General features: G+C 36.9%; 1 protein-coding gene across 5 annotated transcripts in view; it reads right to left on the bottom strand.

Annotated features, from left to right (window-relative positions):
- Window positions 1-21,241, bottom strand: part of akap17a (A kinase (PRKA) anchor protein 17A) — a 63,911-nt gene that overhangs the window by 41,610 nt on the left and 1,060 nt on the right. For 3 of the 5 annotated variants that reach the window (XR_005632525.1, XM_039743550.1, XM_039743554.1), the window contains exons 2-3: window positions 2,606-3,386; window positions 442-590 (exon numbers count right to left, since the gene is read on the bottom strand). Coding sequence is in view for 4 of the 5 variants with exons in the window: in XM_039743550.1 (XP_039599484.1) it covers window positions 442-590; window positions 2,606-3,386 (930 nt within the window). In the remaining variant the exon portion in view is untranslated. Of the gene's footprint in view, window positions 1-441; window positions 591-2,605; window positions 3,387-10,151; window positions 10,192-12,764; window positions 12,852-21,241 lie in introns of those variants that run through there. The other 2 variants (XM_039743551.1, XM_039743553.1) reach the window with 2 other exon arrangements.

Raw genomic sequence — 21,241 nt, 5'->3', positions numbered from 1 at the left:
ATATTTATTTATTTAAAAAGCTTCTGTAAAAACCCAAAAAATTTCCCTGTATTGCAAATATAGTTGTTTGATGTGTGGTATACAGTATTTAGTATAAATGTGTCCATTCTCGGTTCTTACATTTTCTTTTTGTTTGTGTCCTTCACATTGTGGTTTATTTTAGTTTTGTTAGAAAATAAACCTCTAATATTTATCATACAGTTGTCATTTTCTGATTATGTAGAAGTTCTGTAATAAACATAAAATTTCATTTGTTTATAGTTACTGTCTTCTACCTAAAATGGTGGGAAGAGTGTTGTGACAGGTAAGGGCTTAAAGCTGACTCCCCCTTTCCTTATTCTCCTTTTTTGATCAAGAGGGATTACCCTTATGCAGGCTAGACCTGGAAGTGAGAAAGTGTTATAAATTTAATTGTTCTTTCTTTAAAGGACAAACAATTACCTTTCTTCTTCCCTTGCCCGTTCCTCTTCCTCTTTCTCCCTTCTTTTCTGTTCTTCTCTCTGGCGCTCAAGTTCCTGAAGTTTTAACCTCTCAAGTTGACGCTTCTTTACTGCTATTTCACTAAGGTGCTTAGTGATGTCAAAGGTGACCTAGAACAGCACAGAACTGAATTTAACCATGCATCTCATACCAGCTGGAAACTAAAGCATCAACTTACTGACACAACATTAATCCAGCATATTATGCTTCAGTTATGGACTTCAGCAATTGAAACATGCTACTGTAGAATGCCAGAAGTGAGATGGAGGCCTTCTGACCAAGGCCACAAGAACCACAACTCTACTTATTTGTTTGCACCAAACACCCTTAACCAGAGTTTTTCATTCTACTGATGATAGCTGTCATCCGTCTCTTTAATTTGCTAGCTGCCTGCTATATTATTGCTTATTTAACTAAATACAGCAAATATATAAATATGAACTTTACAGTTGTAATATTCTATATCTATGATCCTGCAATTTGTAAAAATTGTAATTGTCTGCATCAACTCCCCAGACTTAATGTAGCTAAGATGAAAACAAGAGACAAGTTAGTGTAGACACAACTACTGCTCTGATTAATTGACTGCCAATCTAAAATGGCCAATTTTTGCTCCAAATCACTCAATCAGTAATTAGTAAATTGGCAGATCTCAAAAAACAATTCTTAGAATCAACTTTTTTAAGCTTTATGGTAATTTAGTTGTAGTACTACTTTACACTAACTGTTACAGTACTTGAGGAGGCTGCAAGAATATCCACTAAACAGAGGTTGACAACCAGACCATTGGCTTTTAAATTAAAAATAGTAGACTAATAAACTGAGAAAATGGAATTTGAGGAGTTGTTCTGCGAATGGAGGGGAAAGGCAGACGTATATGTTGTCTAGCTGAATTCGAAATGGAGGAAACTGAGAATCATCTTTCATAGAATTGAAAAAGAGAAGCTCTTTTAAAGAGGGTCTTTTGTTCCGTACGTTAATTAAAATAGACTCCCCTTGTCTGAGTTTGTGTTTGCTATAGCACATTTTTAATAAGAAAACAAATTAAAAAAATCAGATAAAACAACCATTTCACTTTTTTGCTCAGTAAGCAATACGCTTGTTAGCTTAGACAAATTTGTCCATTTAACCTCTAAACATGTAAATCAAGTTACCCTTGTCTCTTCTTGCTAATCATTCTATGAGCATTTTATTTGAATTGTGGCCTGTAATTACGATACATTTAGGAAAGACAATTATTATTTTCATCCTCCTTATGATTAACAATTCTTAATTTAAGAAGGTGTACTTTTATCATTAAAACTTTTTCCAATTTAAATTAAAGGCGATGCCTGCTTCCTATCATTAGAATTGAAAAGGATCATCTAGTGATCAGCAGAACAAACAAGACCACAGTTTTGAGTATTTTTTTTTATACATTTTTAACAACCAACGCTGTATGTTAAATGGTCTAATTAGTAATGATATAAAGATCATTAAGTACATCTGAAGTCTTTCAAGTGGGGGGTTTCAAGACACTTGCCAGAAACAGAGACTCTTACAATAACATAAAACTGACCATGACACAACATTTGATTTATACACCAACTTTAAGCATTATTATATGCAACCATGCTAGCCTGTATGGTATCTGATATTGCTGCCCAATAATTGAGTGCATATACCATTATGTTTTACTCTAAAGGACTAGGGGTTGGGTTGTTCAAACTTTAGTATGCTATTTTAAGGTGATATGTATCATTAAACTGCTTTCCTCCTATAATTACTGTTGTATGTCTCCTAGGTTATCTCCTGCGCCTGACTGGAAATTTCACCTGTCAATTTAAGTTAGCATGCCAGAGAAGAGACTAATGGTAATATAATAAATGATGGCAACAGAAAATAAGACATTATAGATGTGTGACTTTCAAATCTCATCAGAAGATGAAAGGAAATGGCCATTACCAAAATTACAACTGTGAAAAGGCCTGGTGAATTACTATCTAAAAGATAATGGCAAAAAAAAGCCTGCATGCAATAACAAAAAATGCAGACTACCACACAAAAGTGTATAGATTATACATCATTTTTTTAATCAAAGAATAGATTGAAATATTTACAGATTAAGATCCCACCTTATACTTACCTTAATGTTGCAAGCTAAGGCTTTTCCATCTTCTCCTTTAAACATTAGCTTCATTCCTCTTAGGGCATCCATTGCTTTCACAAATCCTATATACTCCTGATATTGTATATAGGCCTCAAAATTTAAGTGGCCTCCAAAGCTAAATGTATGGAAATTTTTGTCCATCATCTCTTCCCTGTATGGGTCGAGCATAGGAATATCAATATTGCGAATCTTCCCAAAAGTTTCAAATACTGTTTTAAGAATCGCCTCATGTGGCTTTTCAGAGTTGGAATCTTTTGACGCGAACCACTTACACGGTAGTCCTTCTAAATGAATAGTGTCTGGTCGCTCTCCTGGAACAGTCTCATTCATGTCTTTAGCATCTCTAAAGAACGAATCCCAGTCATGTCTGGTAGGAAAATCCATTTTATACTCTGCAGCTCTAACTTTTAAAATATCAGAGAATCCACTAAGCTTTATTGTCTTTCCATCAAGCTTTGCCAAAAAGGTTTTCACTACACTCTTATTTTCAACCTCCCCTTCAAAACGAATAAATTCCATGGTGCTTTTAGAGATGCGAAGGGTGGAGAACTGTTCTGGATGAACCATTGCTTTCAGTCTTTCCATAACTTCCCAGTTTGAAATTGATTTGCCAGGCTGCTTTAGCTGGGGGAGGGCCACACTTACTGTTAGTTTAGCAATGGGTTTCAAATAAAGGCCCTGGGAAGCACAGAGCTTCACAGCTTCAGATGTGTCGTGAACAATTGTTGTAGTCATCCTGCCAACAAAGGCCTGGGATCTGTTTGGAAAGAAATAAATAAATAAACATTTAATTTAAACAAATAATAAAAAAGAGGGATGGGTAAGCTTGCTCAGTTTTATTTAGAATTCATAAACAGGAATTTTAAGGCTAACCAGCTTCTCTTTTTTTAGTGGTGGAGGGTGCGGGATGACTTTTGTGGAATATTAAATACTTCCTTAAAGATCGGTAATAGTTGACAAAAGAGCAATGTGTTATTTCTCCAAGGATGGCAAATCAGTAATGGAATGAATGTATTAGACTGATTTAACTTTGCACTAGTGGAGCTTAGTTTTCACATTTTTAAGCCCATATGGCACTTTGGCTTTAACAACAATTTCCTCCATTATTTAGGCTACTTCTACAAACATATCTGCTTGTTGTATTCTCCTTGAATATTACAGAGGTAAAATTTAACACCACATTTTTGGGAGCCTGATAGACAATGAGGATTACTAATTTAGATCAAGCCAACGTTTCTTATGCTATAGCTTGTGATGTTGGGGATTGTCCAAGGGGAAAAAACAATGAACGTCAGTAATTCTCCAAGGGGACACTGCACCCGGACAACATTTGATGGCAGTTTCACAAGGGGAATGGATCTTCTGGATGATGCTCTGCAATGATTGTGGTTTACGAAGAAATGCAAAAAAACAAAATTGGGTCATGAGAAGAAAAAAAAAAAAATTAAGAATCACTGGTCCAAGCAAATTTAACCAGGTTTTTCTGTATAGCACAAGACCTATTTCCTCAATTGAGTGAAAGTCTTCAAACTTGAAGTTAAACCACGTGTGAGGAAATACATGTTAAAATATAATGTCTCACAATCATTCCTTTTATCTACGCCAGTTCACATTTTATACATCTATATTTTTTCCACTACTAAAAATTCTAATTAGAGATACAGAATCTGTTATTAGACTTGGTACAGTCAGAATTCAAGATGCACATATCTGTAATTAAATTATGATAAGTGAAAGCTAAGAGACTTTCCCAACGTTTGATTAGTGATAACTAATTACATTATGCCTATTTGAGATTGCCATTGCACATTATATTTAATGTGCTGAACATACAGTACATATATACAATGTAATGCTGATATCTAAAAAGCCATCTTTAATTATATTTTAAGATATCTGCAAATGTAATTATAGACAATGGAAAACTTACTCAGCTGAATTTATTAAGAAGTACATTATAAATCTGCAATTCTTATTCTGATTAGTCAACATTATATTGAAAACATAAGCCTATTTTATTCTAGACCAGAACACAATTATTAGAATTCAAAGTGAGGAATTCAGTTCTCAATGGATTGTCAAACAAGAACTTCTTAGACTCAAAGTAAAGGCATAAATATTTTAAGTGCAGGCATGCACAAAAGGAAAAAAAAAATGGTCACATTTTAATTGAACAGATGAAATCAATAACAGGTTTTATTTAAAAAAAAAAAAAAGAAAGAAAACCTGTTACACAATCCCTCCATCCATCCATCCATCCATTTTCCAACCCGCTGAATCCAAACACAGGGTCACGGGGGTCTGCTGGAGCCAATCCCAGCCAACACAGGGCACAAGGCAGGAAACCAGCCCACTGCAGGGCATGCACACACACACCAAGCACACACTAGGGCCAATTTAGAATCGCCAATCCACCTAACCGGCATGTCTTTGGACTGTGGGAGGAAACCAGAGCGCCCGGAGGAAACCCACACAGACACGGGGAGAAAATGCAAACTCCACACAGGGAGGACCCGGGAAGCGAAACCGGGTCTCCTAACTGCAAGGCAGCAGCGCTACCACTGTGCCACCGTGCCGCCCTGTTACACAACAATGCCTGTTTAAACCATCATTCAGCATCAATCCATCCATCCATTTTCCAACCCGCTGAATCCGAACACAGGGTCATGGGGGTCTGCTGGAGCCAATCCCAGCCAACACAGGGCAAAAGGCAGGAACCAATCCTGGACAGGGTGCCAACCCACCACAGGACACACACAAACACACCAAGCACACACTAGGGCCAATTTAGAATCGCCAATCCACCTAACCTGCATGTCTTTATATTGTGGGAGGAAACCGGAGCGCCCGGAGGAAACCCACGCAGACACGGGGAGAACATGCAAACTCCACACAGGGAGGACCCGGGAAGCGAAACCGGGTCTCCTAACTGCGAGGCAGCAGCACTACTACTGTGCCACCGTGCCGCCCTGTTACACAACAATGCCTGTTTAAACCATCATTCAGCATTATATTTCTAAATTGCATGCAACTTGTCATAAGGATTGAGGACTTAAGAGGGGGAAAAAATACGACCAGCAAGTTTATTTATTTATTTTAAAGACAAACCTCCTTGTTAAAATAGATGCACTGATGGAACAGTAATAGGAGAGGCTTACAAGTGACAATTAAGAAAAGAGAGAGAACCACTAGCTACAACAGAAGTACAGTAATCCCTCCTCGATCGTGGGGGTTGCGTTCCAGAACCCTCGCGATAGGTGAAAATCCGCGAAGTAGAAACTATATATTTGTATGGTTATTTTTGTATATTTTAAGCCCTTATAAACTCTCCCACACTGTTTATAAATATTCTCTGCACAGTTATACAGTAAACCCTCGTTTATCGCTGTTAATCCGTTCCAGACTCTACCGCGATAAATGAATTTCCACGAAGTAGGATTCTTTATTTATAAATCTAATATTTTTGCAGTTGGAGCATAGAAAACCTGTTTATGACCTTCTAAATACGTTTAACATTATTAGAGCCCTCTAGACATGAAATAACACCCTTTAGTCAAAAGTTTAAACTGTGCTCCATGACAAGACAGAGATGACAGTTCTCTGTCACAATTAAAAGAATGCAAACATATCTTCCTGTTCAAAGGAGTGCGTGTGTCAGGAGCAGAGAATGTCAGTGAGAGAGAGAGAGAGAGAGAGAAGCAAACAATCAAAAATCAATAGGGCTGTTGGGCTTTTAAGTATCGGCACAAAGCGGCCGCAAGAAGGGCGCAATGTGAAGGTAGTCTTTCAGCATTTTTTAGAGGAGCGTCCGTATCCTCTAGGCAAACAGCCTCTGTGTAAACAGCCCCTCTGCTCACACCCCCTCGTCAGGAGCAGAGAATGTCAGAGAGAGTGAGAGAGACAGAGAAAAGCAAACAATCAAAAATCAATATGTGCTGCTAGAGCTTTTAAGTGTGCGAAGCACCGCGCAGGAAGCATATTGTATATCATTGAGGAGTTTTATTTAATACGTAATGCATGCTCTGATTGGGAAGCTTCTCAGCCATCCGCCAATAGCGTCCCTTGTATGAAATCAACTGGGCAAACAAACTGAGGAAGCATGTACCATAAATTAAAAGACCCATTGTCCGCAGAAATCAGCGAACCAGCGAAAAATCCATGATATGTATTTAGATATGCTTACATTTAAAATCCGTGATGGAGTGAAGCCCGAAAGTCGAAGCGTGATATAGCGAGAGATTACTGTAGTCTTAAATGCAGCTGCTGAGGAGAGTATTCAGTGCCAAACACAGACGTTAAAATGGTCAGAAGCAGCACATAGCCCCTAATGTAGAGGTACAAGAAAAATCTTCAGTGTGATTTACTTGTGAAACCTATTCAACTGATTTAGCCTTCTTATGTTGAATTGTATAAAGAGCCTACGTTAACAGTGCAGCAATTTTTACAGGACTTTTGTCCAAGCATGGGCCTTCCTTTTTTAGCTCAGCAGAGTATTAATACTGCTGAGAGGAAATCCTAGAACCTTTGACTACCAGACTATTGCCAATCCGATACCCTGCATTAACATTTTAGATATGGCACAGTACATGGTATTTACTGAAGAAGTTTCATTGGGCATAATATAAAGATTCTCTATAATAGTTGGTAAAAGTGCATCATGGTACATGTAAGCCATATGTTAAGAGTATAAACAAAGTGTGGAAAAACAGCTGATAAAAGCTTTTTTCTCTCTCTTAAATTTCTTTCAATCCTTTATAACTTCATTTTTTTTTTTTTTTTTAAGGTGGGGCACCTTCAAATTTTACTTCATTACATTTACAATAGGATATACTAGGGACCTGTTGTTAAACACAGACTAGATTATTCAATACAATAATAACTGTGAAATTTACTGATCCATAGCTTTAAATTTGATCTGACCAAAACTTTGTTGTCAAGCTCAGAGATAACATGAACACATTAACAGTTATGCCACTGATAGCAGTGCCGGAATCTGGCTTCACAAAACCTTAAACAGCTTCAAATGTAGATAGATGGATTGAGAAAGGAGACTTTTAAGCAAGGTGAAGTGCCATCTGACAAAGCATCTAAAGAAAATGCAGACATTGTATGCAATATGAAAAACAGAGAACTGAGATCTTTGCATTACACACAGAAAGACACAAAATCTTGTGCACAAAATAAAATGAATTTTACAAAAACCATTCCAAATGATCTCAGATCTTACGCTAGAATATACTTTTGTAAAATACTGTGTGGTGAAATGCATCAAAAGTAACATATCAACAGAAAAATGCCCAATCTCATCCTCTCCACATTACAGTACTGTCTATAAGCACATGTGCTGTCCAAAAAGTGCACGAGTACAACCTAAGCCTGTTTGTTGTAATTAGACAACTAATCATGGAGACTGAAATACTACATTATGAACACTGTCATTTGAAATTTGCAGCAGGCCAAGACTGTTTGAAATACAAGAGTCTATAAAAGCGACAATCATAATGTTAAACAAAATGACAATAACAAGTCTTTTAACATTACATTATGCTAAATCTTTAATAAATATGTTCTTTAGAAACAGCCAGTCCAACGTGTATTTTTCTTCTTTTTATTGTCACTGGCATGGAGATGCAATCTGGGAGACAAGCAGACATTAACTGCAAACTCAAGTCCACACAATAACCTTTAATATATCCAGTTGTGGGGTTGCACTTATGTGCCTTGTATTAAACACACACCACATGGGTATGATTAATTTTGTGTAAAAAATTCATGCCAATTGTGACAAAACACACTCAATTATATTCTCTTTTGTTCCATACACAGTAAATGAAAACCGGAGGTCTGAAAGATCATAGATTTCTGGAATTAAGATATGAGAAATGTCAAACTGACCATAAAAAATTGAAAATTGTAAATAAACAAAATAAATGAATAAGGGGTGATTTTTATACTTTAGATTTTCAGCAGATAGAACGGTAACCTAACCTACTCCTGAAGACTATAAAGCTGAATTTGTCTTCTTGAATGATGGCAACTCATTCAGATGTTGAGGGGAAAAGACAACCCCATCCCACGCCATAAGATAACCACTACCAACTTACAATTGCTTATTAATGCATTCACAGAAAATGCCAGAAACCCTAAAACCATTTCTAAATACACCATTTCCACTGGCTGACTCTGACAGATCTTCCTATACTTGCACCAGTTACCAAAGCAGTAAAAGGAATGGCAAGCTGTAATATCCTCACATAATGCAATTGCTCTTATCATAAGCTTTAAATGACTTCTGGCATTTAATGTTATGTATCAAATAGCATGGAGACAAAGCAAAATCTGAGTGTTTTAATATAATGCTTCAACATTTGAAATTAGATAAATGGGTCCAATTCAAATAAAGCTTAACAGTAAACTGGCCTTTTGTGAGTTACGTGTGGCTAGGTGTTTCCCAGAAGCATTTTGTCTAATGGATTGGCACCTGGTCCAACAAGATTCCACCAAGTGCTACTGGAAAATGCTCTGACTGACCTCAACCCTGAACTGGGTAATGTAACTAGATAAATGGATGGATGGGAATAAAAATAAGCAAACAAATATTCTATTTAAATCATAGTGAGTAAACCAATATGGCTATTGCTTTATTCTAATAAACACTATTCACTGTAGCATACTTCTGCATTCTTTTTTTTATTTTAACTACCATACCTTTCCATTTTCATCATTTTGTACTGTTTTTCTGAATTCATAAAAAAGCAGTTCAGTATTATAAAAAAAAAAAAAACACTATTTTGTTTTATTTATGTGTGGCTTAAATCTGCTCCTCCGTCTGTTTATTGAGAAAAGTTGTGTGGAAATTCTAGTTTTCAGAATCTTTATAAGTCTGTGTTCTTTCATTTACTAAATCAATTCATTCTGTTAAGCAAAAAGCACAGTAATCATGGAGCACCTTGCCCCTAGAGTTCAGCTTTGCATTCTTTTTCATTGCAACATATCATATCTTTTTGCCTTTTCTGCCTTAGAAAACAGTCACTGCACGTACAGCTCAGCTACATTTTACTCTGTGGCCTACGCTACAATTTTCACACTATAACTCTATAGGCTGTTTCTATCTCTATGTCCTACCCTCTTTGACACTACTTATAACATGCAATGGCTCTTATACATAAAAAGATCTCGTGGTAACTGAGGTGTGATTTACAATGTAATTTTAGGATGCCGTGGTAACCAGAAAATCACTTCCACGTAAAGGAAAACTGAAGATGAATGATTTGGATATGCTTCATATTGACTAGCTTCATACTATCATTCACAGACAGAATCTATCATGTATTAATTGTGGAGACTCTTACAGAGGGTACTAAAAGAAAGTGACTACTGTTAATAGCAAAGACACTCTTATAAAAAACAGAAGGCAAACATATATTTTCTTCTCCTATTAAGCTGTCTAAGCTTAATTTAACTACATTTCTCAATGTATTTGTTGCTTATCTTTAAGTATATAAAATCTGCAAATACATACAGTTCTCTGGCCTTCTAAATGAAAATGACATTCACAAGCCTTGTTAATCCAGTTCAGGGTCTCGGGGAGGCATAGTCTATCCTGGCAGCACTGTTACTGCAGAATGAAAACAAAATATTCAGTAAAGATGGTGCCAGCAACAGGCAGCAAGGTACCGAGCCTTGCACTCATTGTCTTGTATGTTAGATATACAGTGTCCTTTATAATGTTTGGGACAAAAACAGGTCTTCCCTTGATTTACTCCTCTGCTTCAAACTTTAAATTATAAATCAATCAATTCAAATGTGATTATGGTGCAGATTGCAGACTTTCGTTTAAGGATATTTAAATACATTTGGTCACAGGATGTAAAAATTACAACACTTTTTATTCATTACCCCCAACCATCCATTTCAGGGCACCATGATGTTTGGGACAACAGGTGTCACAGTTGTTTGTGATTACTCAGGTGTGTGTGTTTCACTGCTTCTTTAGTGCAGGCTAACGACACCTAGGCTTGTTTCAACAAGAACACAAGAGCTGTGTCAATAAAGTACAAGAAGCCATTATGAGGCTGAAAAAAAGAAGAAAACCATTAGAGATATAGGTAAAAGTTTAGGATTATGTAAATCAACTGTCTGGAATATCTCTCTATTATAAAAAAAAAAAATCTTGCGACGAGACATGATCTTTGGAAGAGAGATCATTTGAAGAGAAACAGAGAGACACTTTCACATCCTGTGAGACGGACAAGTAACGTCATACTTACAACCTTTGGGGGCAAGTCCCATGATACACATGCGGAGCAGGTTAGAGATAATGGAAGTAGGAAAATTCGAAAGTCTCAAAAAAATGAGAGTAAAGATTGCATTAGCGCAAAAAAATTGAAAATATTACTCGGTGAAATAATGGAACAGCGAAAAGAGATCACATAGTGTTTGAGGATGTCTGGGGTACAAGAAAATGCAGATCACGTGGGACGGCAGCAGCAGCAAATCAGCAGGTGATCGAGCAAAGAGGAGGTAAAAAAAAATGTATTTATTTCACATCATATCACTGTTTATGAGAGGTTTCGGAGGAGTGGGCTGCGTCTCCTTGGGGTGCGTTCAGCCCCCCTCTTCACAACGGCGCATAGCGGTGGCAGGGGGGTAAAGGGGTTGACGAGCGAAGTGAAGAAAAAAAGAACACACTGGTGAGCTCAGTAATCACAGAGGATCTGGTACGGTATGGAAGACCTACACTGCTGATGACAGAAGAATCCTTACTATGGTAAAGAAAAAGCCCCAAATGACTCTCCAGCAGATCAGAGATAGTCTTCAGGAGGCAGAGGTGGAGGAGTCAGAGACAACTATCAGCAGAAGGCTTCATAAACAGAAATACAGAGGCCACAATGCAAGATGCAAATGACAAGTTAGCCACAAAAACAGGATGGCCAGATTACAGTTTGCGAAAAAGGACTTAAAAGAGAATTCTGGGAAAAGGTGTTATGGACAGACGAGATAAAAATTAACCTGTATCAGTGTCATGGCAAGAGCAGATGAAAAGGAACTGCCCAAGATCTAAAGCAGACCACCTCATCTTTTAAACATGGTGGCAGGTTTTTTATGGCTTGGGCATGTATGGCTGCCAAAGGTATTGGAACACTTATCTTCATTAATGATGGAACCAAAATATCATCCACCTCATCATATTTTCATTAGATATAAATCTGTAATTACAAATTATTACACAGCACTTTTGTGATATGACCTTCACAGTTGAATCTATAAAGGTTGGCTTTAAACATAACATTCAGCTAGATATAAAAATAAAGAATTGCCTTGTATGGCTGTCAGATTGAATATCACCATCTGAATGTAAATCAAATTCATTAAAAAATAAAAAATAAAAAAAAAAGACTTATTTAGAGGCAAATAGAACATTCGATTGAACCAACTTCCTTCTGATGCACAATGCACAGCTAAAACATTTTACAGATCAATCTTTGCACTTCAATTCCAAGCTCAATCTTTTTATAATTTTGAATGATTAGCTTGTTATCTTCGCTAATTCTCCCCCTATCCCACTACTCTGCACTATGACCTACAAGTGTACTCAGAATGGTTTTCAAAATGTTTCTCCAGTGCCCTAACAGTATCGTTCTGCATCTAATCCTGTTTGTATTCATTCATAAACCCGAGGTCAATAACTGTGATTTATTGCTAAGACTTTTTCATTACAACAAATGAAAAATAACTGTCATAGTTTCTATTTTCCTTTTATTACAACAGTTTAGAATCCACACTTTAATGTGCCTTGTTGGTGTCAACTAACTTGATGTGTCCTACAATTAGTCTCTAACTTTCATTATTTATTATTATTATTATATATCTTACATCATAAACACTTGTGTGTTAGAATGATTAATAATTCTAAATCAATCAATGCAAGTCTAGGTGTGGGAGTGTGCATGACTGCCTGGTGTTGAGTAGACACCCTGTTGAGGGATGATTCCTGTATTTTTCCTGATGCTGCCATGAGAGGCTCTGGTCCACTGTGTGTCCACAAAGTGGGTCAGAGAAAGTTACAACAGAAAAAAAAAGAAAATTGCATAAAAAGTTAACTTAATTCCTCTCAATCTGAGCACTGTCATACCTGAAGTCCACATGTAGGATGCACAAACCATTCCTTTAGCTGTGTGTGATATACCTTGTAAGAACAGCCTATATGCTTGTAGTAGGGCTGTGGAGGAATACAATAAAAATTTTCAATATTTCATTAGAAAATAAATAAATCTACTCTCTCTATATATAAAATCCCAAGCCTAAAAGTGCAACAATTTTGTACAACGATTTTTTGTGACTTTTTTGTCATGCTTTAAATCAGGCTTATTTCAAAACCTACATATATATGTTTGGTATCATTCTTTTCTGAATTTATCTAACTTTAATGTGATGTTAGATTTTCAGATTCTTATGTCATTTTTAAATTAAAAAAACTAAAATATCAAGAAAGTCGTGGTTTATAAGAATGTCAGTTAAAAAAAATGGAATGTTTATTTAGTATCTTATAAATACTCATCAAGCATAGTGGACCTCAGTTTAACAGGAATACTCCAATCGGTAACAGAGTAAATATTTTATTTTCATTTCATTAATTTTACTCCATTAAATACAAATTAATTTTTCCTTTTACAAATTTATAGAATTTTGTGGTTTTTGACTCCAAATAATAATTTTTACTAATATTCTGGCCGCAACTGGGGGCTGGGCACCAAAGGCACCAGGGGAGCTTGCCCCCCTAGGTGTGCTATAAATTAGCACTTATCATTAGCAAATTAGAACACTGATTTTACAATAATTAAACTTTCACACAAGCAAAATGTGATTAACAATGTTTAAATTTCAAATACTGATTAAGGTTCCAAATAAATAACTAAAAGGGGAAAGAAACATCATGTTATGCACATTATTCACCACTTGAAACCATCAGAGATACACTTTACACAGAAATGAACCAGCCAGGACACAGTAGCTACTTCTGCAGTAGTGCTAAGGTTAGCAGCAAGTCACCCAAGAAAGTTTACACATTTCCATTAAAAGAAGAAATGCAGATTCAAAAAAAAAAATCCAAACATGTATATCCATACTATGGTCAGGAATATATTTCAGTGCTCTACTGTATCAATTTCTCCAGCTATAGTCTACATATTCTGGCCTCAAACAGCCTTACATTGATTACCTGGTACTGTTAACTCCAATTTTATTGTAATGCATAAAAACCAACAGCAGACAATGGATACTTTTTCATATGTAAGCAGAAATTTTAAAAACAATAATATGAATTTGGGAAAAAAAAAAAAATTATATAACCTCAGAAGAGAGCTACAATGCACACAGCAGATATACTCGTAGCATGTGAATGGACAAGCAGCTGTCACGTAGCCTTATGACAGGAGGATAAAAATCACCCCTGTAGTACTTGTACTAGGACTCCTGGAGCTGTGATGCAGCTTAGTAAAAATATTAATAATATCAGATTATTCATTTTCAACTTTTTGCCCTGGGGGATTCCCAAAGCTACAGGTTACTAACCCAACTAACTTCAAAATCGTATTCTTTTCTTTATAGTTTGCTCCCTTAATTGTATCCAAATGCCAATGGTTAGCAATAAGCAGTGCAGACAGTCGTGAAAACAAAAATGAATGCTAAAGGGGATCAATTAATTCACTGTGATTTTTCACTTGTCTGCTAATTAAGAGACATTTCTTACAAATGAGCTGACAAATGAAATGTGGTGCTAAAGTAAAAGGCTCCTCTTTAGCATTCAGTGATGACAGCACTGGAATACAATTAAAGATGCAAATTCTACAGAAAAGGGTGAATTATAAAGGTAACAGAAACCTAAGCATTTCAAGTTTTAGTAAAAATACAAGAATTTAAGAATAAAAGAAGGGTTTTTCTCTAAAAAAAAAAAAAAATTAGGGAGTAAGAATGATCCACTGATTGTGAAATTGGTTGTGTTACACACGTGCGCATGGGAGGCAGCTAAAGGGCTTGAGTGAGGGCAATTCCGAGTCAGACCGGGATGTGACAGAGTGCACCGATTCTTTTTCTTGCTTTCCTGCAGACCACCCACGGGAGATTCCACCTGGCCCTGTTGACGTCACTTCTGGATCTGAGCCTATGAAGGATGACCTTTTCGGCTCCGGCCCCTTCGATGTCACGTCCGGGCTCGAGCCTATGGCTGAAGACCCTTATGAGCCCGACTTCATTTCCTGTCTTCCCCTTTAAAAGCCTCCACCTTTTCCTTATTCCCTCAGTTCTGTTTTGGACTCGGTTTTGTGCACATCAGTGCTGTGTAATATTTTCACGATTTTGCAGCCAGGATACCAATTATACGTGTGGCTGCCCCAAACCTTCCTAGGGCTCTGTGTGGAGTTTGACGGTTGTAATAAAAACCCACAGACACAGGGATCTCACAGGATAGAACTTAGGATCCACCGGTGTAGATAAAAAGCAAAATGCTACAGAACAACTAGCATTTACATCAAAATGTATGCAGCTTTCATCAACAGATTCAGCTACTTTCAACCAAATTCAAAATAAAAATGGAAAAAGTGAGTAAAAAGTACCAATCAATAAACTAAAAGACAAACATTAGAAATTAGAAAAGAAAAAAAAACGCAAACAGGGCTTAATAAATATAACTATTACTAACTACTATAACCCCTTGAATTGCAATTAAGTAAAACGTTCACCAATTCTTTCTTTTCTTGCAATCACATTTATTTAAAATCAAGCACACAGAAGGAACAAGGTATAAGCCAAAAAAGGCACCTAAAAAATACCAACAAAGGTGCCCTCCACCCACCAACATTACAACAACCCAATATAGTTGAGCCCAACCCAATAAAGAAAGTCATCCGAGATTTCAGATACAGAAATGCTTGGGCAATGACAGGAGAGAGATAAAACACACAGAGAAAAGGCCTTGTAGGGGGATAACTAAAGATGAGAATTAGCCACCCAACTCTCACCGCTTCTTAATGCTGGGAGGCAGACAAAACACTGTTCCGTCGCACTGAAAGATCATATTAAATTAAATTTGGGGATGGTGATAAGTCTACGAATTTCCAGCAAGAGAACACTGCAAATTTTACGTAGTGAGAACATCCTCTGCTTGACAGTAGTGAGGGCAAAGAGTAGACAGGTTTAGGAGACATATGTCTGGTAGAAGCAGCAAGAATAGAAGAGTAGAAGTGAGAAGAATACAAGACAGATTGTAAGAGACAGCAGACCAGAAAGCAAATATCAGGGAACTATATCAGAATAAATGTACCTGGGGCATTTGATGGACAGATACTGTATATAGTTGTGCTTGAAAGTTTGTGAATCCTTTAGAATTTTCTATATTTCTGCAAAAATATGACCTAAAACATCATCAGATTTTTACTCAAGTCCTAAAAGTAGATAAAGAGAAACTAGTTAAACAAATGAGACAAAAATATTATACTCTGTCGTTTATTTTTTTTAAGGAAAATGATTGAATATTACATATTTGTAAGTGGCAAAAGTTTGTGAACCTTTGCTTTCAGTATCTGGTGTGACACCCCCTTTGCAGCAATAACTGCAACTAAACATTTCCGGTAACTGTTGATCATCCCTGCACACCGGCTTGGAGGAATTTTAGCCCATTCTTCCATACAGAACAGCTTCAACTCTGGGATGTTGGTGGGTTTCCTCACATGAACTGCTCACTTCAGGTCCTTCCACAACATTTCGATTGGATTAAGGTCAGGACTTTGACTTGGCCATTCCTAAACATTAACTTTATTCTTCTTTAACCATTCTTTGATAGAACGACTTGTGTGCTTAGGGTCGTTGTCTTGCTGCATGACCCACCTTCTCTTGAGATTCAGTTCATGGACAGATGTCCTGACATTTTCCTTTAGAATTCTCTGATATAATTCAGAATTCATTGTTCCATCAATGAAAGCAAGCCGTCCTGTCCCAGATGCAGCAAAACAGGCCCAAACCATGATACTAACACCACCATGTTTCACAGATGGGATAAGGTTCTTATGCTGGAATGCAGTGTTTTCCTTTCTCCAAACATAACGCTTTTCATTTAAACCAAAAAGTTCTATTTTGGTCTCATCCGTCCACAAAACATTCTTCCTATAGCCTTCTGGTTTGTCCACGTGATCTTTAGCAAACTGCAGACGAGCAGCAATGTTTTTTTTGTAGAGCAGTGGCTTTCTCCATGCAACCCTGCCATGCACACCATTGTTGTTCAGTGTTCTCCTGATGGTGGACTTATGAACATGAACATTAGCCAATGTGAGAAAGGCCTTCAGTTGCCCAGAGGGGACTGGGCGGTCTCTTGGTCTGGAATCCCCGCAGATTTTTTTTTTTTTTTTCTCCAGCCGTCTGGAGTTTTTTTTGTTTTTTCTGTCCACCCTGGCCATCGAACCTTACTTATTCTATGTTAATTAATGTTGACTTATTTTTATTTTGTCTTCGATTTCTCTATTTTTCATTTTGTAAAGCACTTTGAGTTACATTTTTTGTATGAAAATGTGCTATATAAATAAATGTTGTTGTTGTTGTTGTTGTTGTTGTTGTTGTTAGAAGTTACCCTGGGGTCCTTTGTGACCTCGCTGACTATTACACGCCTTGATCTTTGTTGGTCGACCACTCCCGGGGAGGGTAACAATGGTCTTGAATTTCCTCCATTTGTACACAATCTGTCTGACTGTGGATTGGTGGAGTCCAAACTCTTTAGAGATGGTTTTGTAACCTTTTCCAGCCTGATGAGCATCAACAACTCTTTTCTTGAGGTCCTCAGAAATCTCCTTTGTTCGTGCCATGATACACTTCCACAAACACGTGTTGTGAAGAGCAGACTTTGATAGATCCTGTTCTTTAAATAACACAGGGTGCCCACTCACACCTGATTGGCATCCCATTGATTGAAAACACCTGACTTGAATTTCACCTTCAAACTAACTGCTAATCCTAGAGGTTCACATACTTTGCCACTCACAATTATGTAATATTCGATCATTTTCCTCAATAATAAATGACCAAGTATAATATTTGTGTCTCATTTGTTTAACTGGTTTCTCTTTATCTACTTTTAGGACTTGAGTGAAAATCTGATGATGTTTTGGTCGTATTTATGCAGAAATATAGAAAATTCTAAAGGGTTCACAAACTTTCAAGCATAACTGTAACAGTTGTGATTTGAAACCAAACCCATGAAATGTGGCTAATAACGTATAAACAATGTACATACAGTATTTAAGCCACTTAAGTTGATAGTTCAGATTTTCATAAAATGAGGAGATACTTTTGATAATAACTATCCAATAAATAAGGAGAACTGAAAGGAAAGTCACACTGCCAGTCCTAGAATATTGGCAAGTGTCCGCAATAATAAAAAGTCTTTACATTTATATAGCACTTTTCTTACTACTTAAAGTGCTTTAATAGCATCCACCTGGATGATGCGGCGGCAGCCATTTTTGCACCAGTACACTTACCACACACATGAGCTGTTAGGTGGTGAGGTGGTGAGAGAGTGTGAGCTAGCCAATTAGAGACAGGGGATGATTAAGGTGCCAGAATGACTAGTCTATGGTGGGCAATTTAGCCTGGACATCGGGATACACCCTACACTTTAGGAAGGATGTCCAGGGATCTTTAATGACCACAGAGAGTCAGGACTTTGGTTTTATGTCTCATCTGAAGCACGGCGCCATTTTTACAGCACAGTATTCCCGTCACTGCGCTGAGGCATTGGGATCCACATTCATAGTATGAGGTAAGTGTCGCCTGCTGGCTTCACCAACACCTCTGCCAGGAGCAGACCAAGCTTTACCTGGTTGGTCTCCCATCCAAGTACTGGCAGGGCCTGAACATGCCAAGCATCAGGTGCCTTACATAGAACCAAGTACACAGATGCCAGTGAAGACAGTGAGCAAAAGAAATCAGAACATTAGAATAAAGCAGGAAAAAATAAGAAGAAAATCTATTAAACCTTAACCTGCACTAAAGGTAGAAGACCATTTTATTTCGGTCATACAACATGGGTAAAATGTTCAACTGAAAACCCTTTGGCTGGTGAATTGGTCAGCAGCAAACTGTAAGAGGAAAAACAACCCTTAGTCAATAACCACTGGATCACAACAAACTGGAGAGCTCTAAAATAGTCAGCAAATCCTCAAGATATTATTCTACTAATCCATAAATATTATTCCTAGGTTAGAACAGTCAAATTAAAAAAGAAAATATTCAACTCAGGTTAATGATTCTGGGCGTACATATGTATGTGCATTTTTATACTTTATTACTATGGTAATGGTGACAGCAGAGGAGGTGTAGGATGTAGTTAGCTGAAAATAAATAAAAGCAGCTGATGTCAAGCAGACACTGTGCAGACGGACTCGATTAGTTTGTGGTACTGGGCACCAGTTGAGTGCTGCGGGCACAACCCCGCTGTCAAGGAAAAACATGCAAGATTAAAATGAATAAAGTCTTTTTTTTTTACCCATTTACAGATGCAGAGAAAACAGAATAAATGTGGCCTGTATATATGTTTATTTATTTCTTTTTTTTTACCGTATATACTCGTGGATAAGTCAGGGCTTGATTTTGCAGTATAATTTCTGGTATTTTATAATGTCGGTTGTATAAGTCAAATGCGGAAAACTCACGCTATTGGTCCAAGAGATTATGTTATGCTAACGCCTACCTGAGAGAGTAACCACGGTGCACACGGCCTTTTATTTCTATGTATTGTGCTTTCGTGACCACACAGTAATACCCAAACTATTCCGAAGCCACGTTTGCACTGTTTTGTGTTTTTTCGTATATCACATCCTCATACACCTTTATCGTAAGAGCATCCCTTATCTACGATGGAGCGTTCGATCAGAAGAAAATATAAAGCTGGTTATAAATTAAACGTCATTGAAGTAGTGAAAGAAATTGGTAACTGCGCTGCTGCAACAAACTTCAATGTGTCTGAGAAACTGATGTGTGATTGGAGGAGGTCGTATTTTTGAACAGGCACATAAGTCAGGGTCTGATTTTAAGATTGATATTTCAGCTTTCAAGACCCGACTTATACGTGAGTATATACGGTAATTGCAGGTGTTATGGAACAAGTGAGCAGTGATATAAGAGGAAGATTAACTGTGTGACACAGCGTGTTAGCTGAGGTAGCTAAATGTGCATTGCTGACGCTGACAAGGCTCTTTAAAGTGGGATTTAAAGCATTATAATAAATGGAGAAAAGGACAGTTAATCTATTTGTATTAATGACAACAAAAATCAAGGATTTCATGTTTAAGAGTTAATTAGAACAGCATCAGGTCTCTCGCAGAAAGGTACCTTAAGCGTGCCATTGGGAGCTTTTAAAATTTCTGTTCTGAGTAAACTTGTAGAACAAAAAACAGAGCAATGGGAAAGAAAAAACGGTACATTCTAAATGTTAAGATGATAAGCTAACCATTCAAAAATCACAAAAAAGCTGATCAATGCACTCTCAATCAAAAGTCTGAACACAACCAGATATTATCGTGTTTTTGACAGAAACTAATACCTTTTCTAAACAAGATACCATTAAATTGTTTTGAAAAATGGTCAATGGTACTGTTTTTAATAGCTATTAGTGATTGAAATGATTTTTAATTTATTATTCACACATGGCAGCAAAGATCCATTTTCAGTACCCATTCTGTCAGCATCCTAATGGTTAACCCTCTTTGATTATTCATAATTAGTCATGTATAAATGATAATTGGTTATTAGAGAAAATTTTGTTAATTCCTTTAACATTGCTGAAATATGTTATTATTTTCACTCGAGTGGCAAGGTACTGGCATTACTAAAGTTCAGTTCAAAAATAGACAAAACGAAACAGTTTTACTCCAGAAACATGTCAGTCTATTGTTGTTTTACTTTGTGAAGGTTATTCCACGTGAAAGGCTGCCAAGAAACTGAAGACTTCATACAAGGGCGTCTATGACTGTCTTAAGAGAAGAGGCCACACTGGATCGAAGCAGGATAGAAAACGACATGGATGGCCGAGATGCACAACTGCATAAGAGAGTAAGAACATCAGAGTGTGTAGCTCGAGAAACAAGATGCCTTACAAGAAACTCCACTGGCTTCTTCCTTAAATACAAGCTAAATACCAGAGTCATTCCAGGATGCTGACCACTGTCATTTTCTATCCAGTTTCTGTGTTCCCTTTTTTTTTTTGGTTTAGATTTGCCAGTTTCAGAGAGAGCTTTTTCTTTCAAAAACTCTGCAGCATCCTGTGTGCAAAATACCATATAGCATGTCTGGAGTAATACAATGCCAATGAGGTAAAATAAAAAATAAAAACATTGTTTTACAATAGAATGCCATCTTTACCCTACAATTAGATCTTCTCAAATAAATTCAGCTTATAATCAAACTCTCCATTCAAAACCCCCTTCAGGAACCTGGTTATAAACCTCAGCCAGCTAAATGAGACTGGTTAGCATTAAAAAAAAAAGAATCAAACTGAACCTGTAAACAACTTAAAGTTCAGAAAAAATAGAATGATACAGGAATTTTAGAACAGGACATGAAACC

The sequence above is a fragment of the Polypterus senegalus genome, chromosome 2, assembly GCF_016835505.1.
Source record: "Polypterus senegalus isolate Bchr_013 chromosome 2, ASM1683550v1, whole genome shotgun sequence".
In the NCBI taxonomy this organism is placed as follows: domain Eukaryota; kingdom Metazoa; phylum Chordata; class Cladistia; order Polypteriformes; family Polypteridae; genus Polypterus; species Polypterus senegalus.
The sequence above is the reverse complement of the archived record's forward strand: the minus strand, read 5'-3'. Positions and strand labels throughout refer to the sequence as shown.